The sequence below is a fragment of the Halichoeres trimaculatus genome, unplaced genomic scaffold (genome assembly GCF_033239565.1).
Source record: "Halichoeres trimaculatus isolate MK-OKI-2021-1 unplaced genomic scaffold, fHalTri1.1 fHalTri1_scaffold_5, whole genome shotgun sequence".
Taxonomy (NCBI): domain Eukaryota; kingdom Metazoa; phylum Chordata; class Actinopteri; order Labriformes; family Labridae; genus Halichoeres; species Halichoeres trimaculatus.
Genome location: NW_027437183.1, coordinates 6,508,757 through 6,519,594, shown reverse-complemented (window position 1 = coordinate 6,519,594; position 10,838 = coordinate 6,508,757). Strand labels below are relative to the sequence as shown.

Here is a 10,838-nt window from a genome sequence, read left to right as displayed (position 1 = left end):
CTTTCTTCTTCTTGGGGATATTTTTTGCAGCGTACAGGCGCAACAGCTGATCAAAGCCACGCCTCCTTTTGACCAAATTAAGTGACCGTGCACATGTCTCTCATGCAGAGCTGGAGACCCCTCCTCTTCATGACTCACCGCTTTTTAATAGAGTGTAACGCAGAGCTTCAGATCTTACATGTGAAGTCACTGTACGGATAAAAACATAAGAGTCAGCTTCTTACACATGTTACCTGTGTTTACTGTCAGGACATAAACCAAGACTTCAGAGGTGTACTTTTATTCAGAACATGTTTTTTTTCTTTTCTTTAATATAGCTTATTCTAAACACGCAGTGAGAGGGAAAGTTGATTTCATGGGGTTATTCAATTTCCAGGTGACACATTATTACACTGGAGGAGTTTTCACTGACACAAGATAGAATGTGACAGTATGAAAAACATTATGCGTCTCCAATATGCTCCTTCAGATGGAAAACAGAGAGTATGCATAATTCATCACTGAAACACTGGATCACTATTGCTCTATGCTTCTGTTATTGTGGATCTTTGAAAGAACAAAAGGGATGATCGGAGGGATCCTCAGCACAAAGACATCTACAGATCATTGATTGGCGCCTCATTGGCTCATTTCTTTTCCTTTTTCACCGACATAACCAACAATTTAACACCCAACACATTCTCCTAATCAAATATTACACTTTCTGTATAATTTGTACAATGCAGATGCATATTTACACCACAGTAATTACATCATCAAAAAATGACTCTCAACAAGGACTTGTGTAAACTTTACAGTGTGAGATGGTAAGGGAGGGGGGGCGCTGGCCGGGGCACCCATCCTGAAAATTTATCAGCACGACTGCACAAATCTCCCCTCAGCGCGCCGTCAACGCGGGCTGACACGAGTCATCATCGCTTTGGAGTTTCTGAATGACTTCTGCGCCAAGTTCCTTCCTCCTCCAGCATCGTGTTTCCCTCATTCGTCCAATTAAGTTGACATTCAGGGAAATAATCTGAGAGTATTGAGTGCATAGAGAGCAGTCTGTCAGGCCTGGAGCGCTTCCACAGACAGGATGATGGATTTGAAATGATTGAGAAATATAACGCTCTTAATTAGACGGAGAGGCAGTTTGAAACTTTTTTTTTTTTTTACAGATTCAAACTCTGGAGTCAAAGCAGCCTGGAATTAACTTTGATAGTTTCACTTTGGGTAAACAAGTGTACTTGTTTTATTGCCAAGACTAAAACGAGAAACATCATGTCTTTTTAAAGCATTAAGTCCTGATAGGCAGCCGTTTAGCATAGCTTAGCATAAAAACTAGAAAACAGAAGGAAAGCTAGCTTGGATTACCTCTTATTTCCTAAGTCTTAAAAAAACCCAAGTGTGGGAAGAATTGAAGGTGGACTCATGATTTTACATCTTGCCAAGTGCTGTGATTCTAAGATTCCTTGGCATACAGCTGGTCCTTCTAAAAAATTACTCCAAACGAGCAGTCACGATTTAGGCCAATAGGAGAACACACTAGTTGTGTGTGTTTGATCCCCCCCAAGGTAATATTAGCACCATCAGACTTTGTTAAGAATCAGAACCTGAGCACAAACAGCTAACAGCTGCCCAGACATCGTTGTGGTTAGCATACTGATAAACTAAAAGACGTAGCTTGATAACATGCTAATATTGACCTGGTGGAAAATACTGAGTAGATTGTGTTAGCTAACCCAACCAGACTCACATTACTTTCACTGAACATGAGCCAAAGTGTATCTAGCTAGCAACCTTAGCTTGCCTATCGTAGGATTAGTTAACCCCAAATTACAGATGAAACAAAGGGCTAGTTTGATGCTAGAATGATTCTTCTGTCTTGTGTTTACAGTAATCATGTTTGAACTGATGCCCAGGATGCTAGCTAATGCTAACTCAGAGGTGGTGTTAGGTTTGGGATGCTGGCTGCAGTTCACCTCACTGCCACTAGTCTCATCTATGACACCAAACAACTCATAGTGACGTTAAAGCGTTCGTTTTAAAAATGCTATGAAGAGGATCTTTTTTAATTGCACTCTCTCGCCACCTTCTGGCCCGGAGTCTCACTCACACTGTTGTAAATTACTTTTAGCCAGGTGTGTGTTTATTTTAGAATTAAATGGAGATTGGATTGAAAAAAAAATCTCTGTCCCAGACAACTTTTTACTGGATACAACATGCTGAGATAAGGTATTTATCAGTACAACATTGTAGTAGACATATGTAGCGCCATAGGGCTCCAACCCATCTGTAGGCTAACGTGACAACAAGTAAACACTGTCAGTTTTTAAGTAGTTTAGTAGCTGTCTATATTCAGCGCAGCTGGCAGTCTGGTGCTCTAAGACGCGTCCGTAATGTGTAACGTTAGTGAATCCCGGTTAGCTATGTCCTGCCAGTCATCTACCAAGCAGAGCTAACGTAACCTGTTGGAACAGACATTATCTCAAACAGTTTAGCTACTGTGTTAGCCTTTGGCTCGGGCTGTATCACTCTCCTGTTTAGCTGCCCTCTACTCTTCTGTCCTTTTTCTGTCTGACAGTTAGGCTCCAGTGTCAACGATCACTACAAAATTAATCACAGATATCGTTTTTAGCAGAGAAAAACACAGATCTCACTTCTCATGACTAATCTTTGTCAGCCAGCGTGGTGTTATCATAGAGATCTAGATGTGCTGTAAATTAATCCAATCCTGCTCAACCCGATCGGGATGCTAAGAAGTAGCATTTTAAAATAACCTGTAACCTGCATTAGCGCCAATTACAGTTTGAAGTTCAGGGTGTAGGAATAAGAATATTTAGCTTCATGTTGTGGTCAGATCACTCCTCCTATTGGTGCAGAAACGGTGGCCTATAAGGTCAAGAAGCTCCTGTAATACATGACAAGTCTATTCACCCATGTGCTGAATTTCTACCCGTGTAAATGTCCTTCATTGCCCACCACACAACCACTTGTTTTGTTTCATAACTAGCTTGTCTGTTTGGCGATGCAAGATGACAGCCTGCATGGAAAAGGGCCTGCTGCCAGGGTTGATATAAAATGCTCATTTAATGATTTTTTTTAATATATTCAGGGGATTATACACTGATATAAACACACTAAAGATAATAATACTATATCTCTAACAAGTCGGTTTAGTTAACAGCTGCTAGATCTACATACTGCACCTTTAAGAAGTGCCATCAACTTTTGCAACATATGCTAAGCTAAATTAGCCGGCCTCAAGACGTGACCTCGTTTTGACACATTTGACGATGAAACTGATTCATTTATTTAATTCCTAGCATAAAAATTTTTAAAAAAAACTGCCTCATTGTTGGGATTCGTGATGGATGTTTGAGGAATCTCAGGGATGCTTTGCTCCTCCATCGTTTGAAAATCTGCTTCTTAACGAGCTTCGTAAGACAACAAGGAGTCAAAACAGAGCAAGATGTACAACAAACCAATAATAAATAACAGCAGTGTCATAAAAACTACAAATTGACATTCTTGCATAGAAAGATTGACCACCACTGAGAGGGACGAAAAAGCAATAAATATTAAATAAGTCATAAATATGTATGGTGCTGCACAGGTCATAACGCTTCCGTCTGTGAGACGCAAATCAAGAAAAGAACTATAAACAAACGTGTTTGGTTCCAGTGTGCTGATTAAAACAATGTTCAAGTACATCAAACTGCTTCAGAGGACTTATTTTAGCGTTAAGCTGGAAGAGGTGCAGCTTCGTCCTCTTCTGCAACAGGTTTGGCAATTAACTGAGGCTGAAACATGTTCATGATTTATGAAAGGACATAGACAAAAGTCCATTTCATTTCACTCTTAATTATCCCTGTTCCCTGTCAGTTGGTAGAAAAACCTCCCCTGACTCTGAGGACATTTTGTCAAAAGAAATCTCCGTCCTCGTTCCCTGCACAACGCTCCAATCGCTCACTGTTGTACTACACGCACTGACATTTCAATTGTTTTCCACCTGATCAGAGGATAAATTAATTTGACATTTGAGCTGACAGGCAGTTTGCTCGCCGTCAGGCAACCCTCGCCGTTTCATTTTTCAGAGTTTTTTATTTCAGCCCTGTGAAGTGTCGAGATCAGAGCTGTGAGGCTTTTTTCCCTGTATTGATAACGATCCCTCTGAAGCCATTTGTTAACACTTGGATCAAAGAGTTTAAATGTTACTCCCATACTTCACATCACCGCGCTAAAGATATGACAAGGGACAGTCAGTATTTGATGTCCTGTGAAACTTAAAAAGTGTTTACGTTGTGCTTCAGCCAACTTTCTGCATATCTACCTATTTTTTGTTGCTCCTCTGACTTTTTATGCAGCATCTTCAACCCAATCCTCAAATAAATATTCGGTTTAGAAAAACTCAGCAACAAATGAAGTGGATTAAATGAAGCATGCACACATGTTGAAATGAGGAAACAAGCGATCCACTCTTCCTGTCTTATGTGCAGTTTCTTCAGTACATATCTGAGAGGTGAACCGTCTGCGTGCTGATGCAAGAGAAAGATGCAGCACGAGAACAAAACAAACAAACAAAAAGACATTCAGTCTCCAGAGATCTCCCACAGAACAAGACTGCATCAATGAGAAACGTGTTCGGACCCCTGCTGGGACGTTTCCACTCAAGCGTCAAAGCGGATGCTCACAGTCGATTGCTCCGACATCCAACACTGTCCCTGCTCTCAACTGGAAACACAACTTCAGCCGCTTAATGTTCTCTTCCAGGAACTCTAATGCCTGTTTTTGTTTCGTTTGTTCAACGGACCGCGGCTCCTGCTGCGGCTGCGGGTTCCAAAGATGGAGTTCCAGGACGAGCTGCGGCTGTAGCTCCTGTAGGAGGAGCGACTGTGGCTTCTGCTCCGGCTCCGGCTGAGGCTGTGGATCGAGCTGCGGCTGCGGCTGCGAGTGAAGAGGCTGCTCCAGGACGACACGCTGGTGGAGCGACTGCTGGAGGAAGGGCTGGGTCGGAAGTAAGGGATGGGGCGCTTCCTGGCACTGTGGAGAGCCAGAAAGATAATAAGTGTGAAAGTGGGGAACAGTGGGGGCGTTAAAGCTGCTGTAAGTGCTCTTTACTTCACATTAAAGCTGCACAAATCAGCGTTTCTCCACTTGGTGCCATAAAATCAACTGAATACAACCTGCACAGGGAAAGTGAACAGACTCAATTTATTTTTTTTCTGACTGATTTTTGTTTTTTTTTCAATTACTTGACCACAACAAATAGTTATGCTGATGAAATGATCTCTGCGTGTGGAAAAAAAAGCAGGAATTCAAACCAAAAGCAGTGGGAGACAGACAGAAGTGCACTGAAGACCAGGGGCGGAGTCAGGATTTCAATTATGGGTGGGCCTTAAATTACAAAAGTTGGTAAATAACTTTTACTACATAAATATAGATATAGTACTGTTTCTATGTACGTTTTAAAGCAAATTTGGTTTCTTTCTGATCCTTTAATAGTTGATAAAATTTTAGTCCATCAGACAACAAAGCCTTTCAATATGGAACCCCAAAAGATTTCAAGTTAAATAAATAAAAACAGCATTTTAAAATAAATATCATTTTGATAAATAACTGACAAATATGTAATTTGGTCATTAAGTTGTGAAATAAGGCAATGTTATTATGAAATCTTTTTTTACTATTCTTTGATATTGAATTATTTTACTTTTTATTTCTTAAAAGTTTAAAAAATGAACAAAAATTTATTCCTTTAAAAAGTATTAAATTGTTAAAATGATCATTATGAAATATTTTATTATAATAATTCAATATTAAAGAATAATAAAACATATTTCATCATAACATCGCCTTATTTCACAATTCCATGACCATATTACACATTTGTCATTTATCGAAATGGTATTTATTTCAAAATGCTGTTTTAATTTATTTAATTGTTAATATTTTGGGGTTCCACATCTCAATGGTATCGTCCAAAGAGTAGTGCTCTAACGCACCAATGAGCTGCGCTGCCTCAACTGTCCATGTATTATAGGCTGTAAGAGCAGAAACATTAACCACAGTTAAATAAAAGACAAAAGCCCAAAGTCTTTCCCAAAATCATTCTCTTGTCTACCAGTATAACATGAGGCTAAATGATTCATAACGTTTTATCATACCACTGAGCAGACAAAAATAACATATGGAGTCCCCCAAGGCTCCATCCTGGGGCCTCTTTTGGTTAACATTTAAATGCTCCCACTGGCTCTATCTGCTTTTTAATTGAATTTTTATTGTTTTCTTTTTATATGTTTTTTTTTTTATAAGCGCTTTGAATTGCCTTGCTGAAATGTGCTATATAAAAAAAAATCACCTTGCCTTACCAACAGGCTATAAGATTACCAAACTTGTCTCATTTTATAAAGACGGGACAACTAATGATAAAAAAATAAGTGTGACAAGATGTTCTAATATTCCTCTTTAAAACTGGTTTAAAAAAATGAAAATTAAAAATAAAGACAATATCTTTTCCAAAGAAAATTTTGAGGTGGGCCTGCCAGAAAGTATGTGGGCAAGGGACCGTTGGGCCCACCCATGACGCCTCCCCTGCAGATGCCAAACTGCTGGTGAAACCATCTGCTCCTCCATCTTTCAGCACAATGAACTTAAAGAACATGTGATTTACAAAGGTTTTTCAGGGCACAAGATTCAATATCTAACTTAGGCTTAACTTTGAAAAATCTCATTTGGTACAACCCCTAAAAAGTAAGAAGCATAAAAACTCTGTCTTGAATAACAAATCTGAATCAGGCTAAGACCAGATTTATGCAGAGCTGGTGCAACCCAGTGCAGGATCCATCTCCCTGACATGAGCTGAACTCAATCAGTGCGTAAAAAAATTTGATAATATTAAATTTTGCAGACAGAACAATCCAGATCAGTGGAGTAATATCTACAAACTTTGTTATTTGTAACCTCTCTGCAGCTTCATGTGCTCTTAGCTTCACATTCTGGCTCTTTGTCATTCGTTGCAGAAAGAAAGCAGCATGAAATAAAAGAAAAGTGACTCTAACAGTGTGGCAGAAGATCTGCTAAAAAAAAAAACTGAGGGAACAGACTCGCTTGTTCTTTTTTTACATTTCAGGTTGCTTGTGTTCACCATCTGCTTCTTTAGCACCTGCGGTGGCATCAGAGCTGACGGTTATCTCATCCTCGGGCGAAACGCCATTTCAAGGTGCATGGCACATCAACACGATGTGACTTGGAGTCGGGGATCTGTTCAACTGAGGGGGTGGAGGGAGGAACCAGCCGAGCGTTTTTGCTGCTTTTAGGCACACAAAAAGGGAAAGTCTAGCTATAAATTACCAGCTGGAGGCTACCTTGTGATTCGGCGGGCTTCCAGATGGCTCGGTGAGTCTCTCCTCCTCTTCTTCATGGGGGAGTAGGATTTGCGTCGCCGTCGTCGTCTCTTTCCGCTGAGCTTGTGTGCACGCTTCACATCTGTCTCTCTGGAGCTCGGGGTTCTCTTTCTGTCTCGCAGTCTGGGACGCAGACACAATATGAAACTTTAATCAACACATCCACAATGTAAAGATATATAATTTATATTTGTGAAACACTAATGAAGATCATCAGGGCACCTGTCAGGAGAGTATCTGGAGTAGCTTCCTCTGGAGCTCAGGCTGGCCACGCTGCCTCGCCTCCTCGGATCGGAGGAGTAACTCGGTGAACGCGAATACGAACTGGGAACAAGAGAAAAAGCTCTGTCTCAAACAGCCAAACACGTAGGAGTAAATGTACCTAGTCAAACTGTGACATTGGTGTACGCTCGTGATGTGAAACTTCACGCACCTGCAGGACGACAGCGACGGGCTTCGAGAGTAGCGTCCCGAGTATCTGGAACTCCCCGAGGACCTGCTCCTGCTCCTGCTGCTGGATGGCCGGCTTTTCAGACGCCTTCCAGATGATTTGTTCATCCTCTGTGAACAGCTGGAGGTCTTTGGAGATCTCACCACTTCTACCCGACACCCCAAGGTTATCTGCTCCCTGTGAAGAAAACACATTAAGACGTTTCACTGCTTTGAGTGATAACACTAACACTCTACGCTGGGCTGCTTTTTTTAAGACCTGCTCTCTGTTATTCTCCTTTAATGAATATTTCAAAAGAGGAAACAGAGCATGGAAACAGAAGATAAACAGCTTGCTGTGTCCGTGGTGAGAACTCATTCAAATGGATTATTCATTGTAAAAAAGGGGCGAGCCAATGTTCCCACAGGCCTGTGTCCCAACAGCCCTATGTTCCCATAGACCAGTGTTCACACAGCATTGTGTTCCCACAGCTCTATATTCCTACAGCCCTGTGTTCCCACAAACTTATGTTCCCACAGCACTAATTCCCATAACCCTATGTTACATCAGCCCTCTGTTCCCACATCCCTTTGTTGCCACAGTACTATGTTCCCACAGCCCTGTGTTCCCAGAGCCCTATGTTACAACAGTCCAATGTTCCCACAGGCCTGAGTCCCAACAGTCCTATGTTCCCATTGACCAATGTTCTCACAGCATAGTCTTCCAAAAGCTCTATGTTCATACATCCCTGTGTTCCCAAAAACCTGTTCCCACAGCACTAATTCCCATAACCCTGTGTTCCCACAGCTCTGTTCCCAAAACACTGTTTCCACAGCCCTTTGTTGCTGTAGCACAATGTCCCCATAGCTCTGTATTTCACAGCCCTCTGTTTTTGCACTGTGTTCCCAAAGCACTTTGTTCCCACAGCCCTGTATTCCCACAGCTCTGTTCCCACAACACTAATCCCCAATACCCTATGTTACAACAGCCCTCTGTTCCCACATTGTGTTACCACAGCCCTTTGTTGCCACAGCCCTGTGGTTCCCCAGCCCTGTGTTCCCACAGCCCTATGTTCCTACAGCTCTATTCCCACAACTCTGTGTTCCCACAGCCCTTTGTTGCTACAGAACTATGTTCCCACAGCCCTGTGTTTGACAGCCCTTTGTTCCCACACTGTGTTCCCACAGCCCTTTGTTGCCACAGCCCTGTGTTCCCATAGCCCTATGTTCCCATAGCCCTATGTTCCCACACTATGTTCCTACAGCCCTTTGTTGTTACAGCACTATGTTCCCACAGCCTTGTTTTTGACAGGCCTTTGTTCGCACACAGCTCTGTTCCCACAGCCCTTTGTTGCCACAGCCCTGTGGTTCCCCAGCCCTGTGTTCCCACAGCCCTATGTTCCTACAGCTCTATTCCCACAACTCTGTGTTCCCACAGCCCTTTGTTGCTACAGAACTATGTTCCCACAGCCCTGTGTATGACAGCCCTTTGTTCCCACACTGTGTTCCCACAGCCCTTTGTTGCCACAGCCCTGTGTTCCCATAGCCCTATGTTCCCACAACTATGTTCCCACACTATGTTCCTACAGCCCTTTGTTGCTACAGCACTATGTTCCCACAGCCTTGTTTTTGACAGGCCTTTGTTCGCACACAGCTCTGTTCCCACAGCCCTTTGTTGCCACAGCCCTGTGGTTCCCCAGCCCTGTGTTCCCGCATCCTTATATTCCCACAACTATGTTCCCACAACTTTGTGTTCCCACAGCCCTTTATTGCTACAGCACTATGTTCCCACAGCCCTGTTTTTGACAGACCTTTGTTCCCACACAACTCTGTTCCCACACTGTGTTCCCACAACTATGTTCCCACAGCCCTTTATTGCTACAGCCTTGTATTCCCACAGCCCGTTGTTCCCACAGGCCTGTTCCTACAGCCCTCTGTATCCACAGCCCAATGTTTACACAGCCTTATATTCCCACAACCTTGTGTCTCCACAATCATGTTCCCACAGCCTAATGTTCATACAGCTCTATGTTCCCACAGCCCTGGACACTGTTTGTGTTTGTCTTACTAAAAGAAATGAAAACAAGCTTTCTGTGTCTATAAGGTGTGCTTCAGGTGAATCCCTTTTTGATCAGCCTATTTTATTTTGTCTTGGGATGATTGAAGTTGTGATGATTTTCAGGCTGTGGGAACATAGGGTCTTACAATCTGTGGAAAAAAACAAAGTCTTAGAAGTTTGGTAATTAAGGGCTGTGACCCTGTGGAGACCACGTTACCTCTTGCTGTTTGCGCTGAAGAGTGCTGCAGACAAGCCATCGTCCCCGTACGGTCTGCACAGGGAGGCGTAGCTGGTCACAGAGTTTCCTGAATCAGAGACGTTGTCTCTGTCGTTAAACTTCAGCTTCTCCGGAGACGCCAGGCGCTGACAGTGACTCCTCTTGTTGTCAGCGACACTCGCTCGAGAAACGCCAGTTTTGCTCGATGGCGGTGAGGACGTGTCATTCCCAGAATCGTAATCGTGCGGCACTTCGATGTGGCTCGACAAATCCTGAGACCCGTTTGTGTGTAAGAGCTCGTCTACAGGTTTTGATGACACAATCTGCAAACAGACAAAGAGGCTGCAGCTTAAAAGCAAACATACACAAACACCTGGATCCTGCTATCTGCTTTGATGAACTGTGAGTAGACTAGGTAAGAAACAACATAATCCCTCCAAAACACAGAGAAGAGGTTTCTTTTCTTTTCTTCGGACATAAACTTTGAAAGATAAAAGACATCATGCAAATCTGAAGCATGCGATAAACCTCAAAGAAGGTCTGAACTCAACGAGAAACAAATTGATATAAAGTAAGTCTAAACTAAAACAAGTATATGAAAGGAAGAAGAGAAGAGCAGAGGAGAAAGAAAAACTATGCGTGGAAAGATCTACCGCCTCTAACTGCAGTGAGGAGAAGAAGAGTAAAGAATAGCCCGCTCCAAAAGCCTCATTTAAAGAACATTGAACAAACATCACAAAATGGGTTT

The 10,838-nt window shown here is 42.5% G+C and overlaps 1 protein-coding gene across 1 annotated transcript in view; it reads right to left on the bottom strand.

Moving 5' to 3' along the window:
• Positions 1–78: 78 nt before the first annotated feature.
• srrm4 (serine/arginine repetitive matrix 4) overlaps positions 79–10,838 on the bottom strand; it is a 101,471-nt gene continuing 90,711 nt past the window's right edge. The window contains exons 9-13 of the mRNA XM_074669635.1: positions 10,091–10,413; positions 7,819–8,013; positions 7,608–7,709; positions 7,347–7,508; positions 79–5,022 (exon numbers count right to left, since the gene is read on the bottom strand). Of these exons, the coding sequence (XP_074525736.1) occupies positions 4,758–5,022; positions 7,347–7,508; positions 7,608–7,709; positions 7,819–8,013; positions 10,091–10,413 (1,047 nt within the window). The 3' untranslated portion in view covers positions 79–4,757. The remainder of the gene's footprint in view (positions 5,023–7,346; positions 7,509–7,607; positions 7,710–7,818; positions 8,014–10,090; positions 10,414–10,838) is intronic.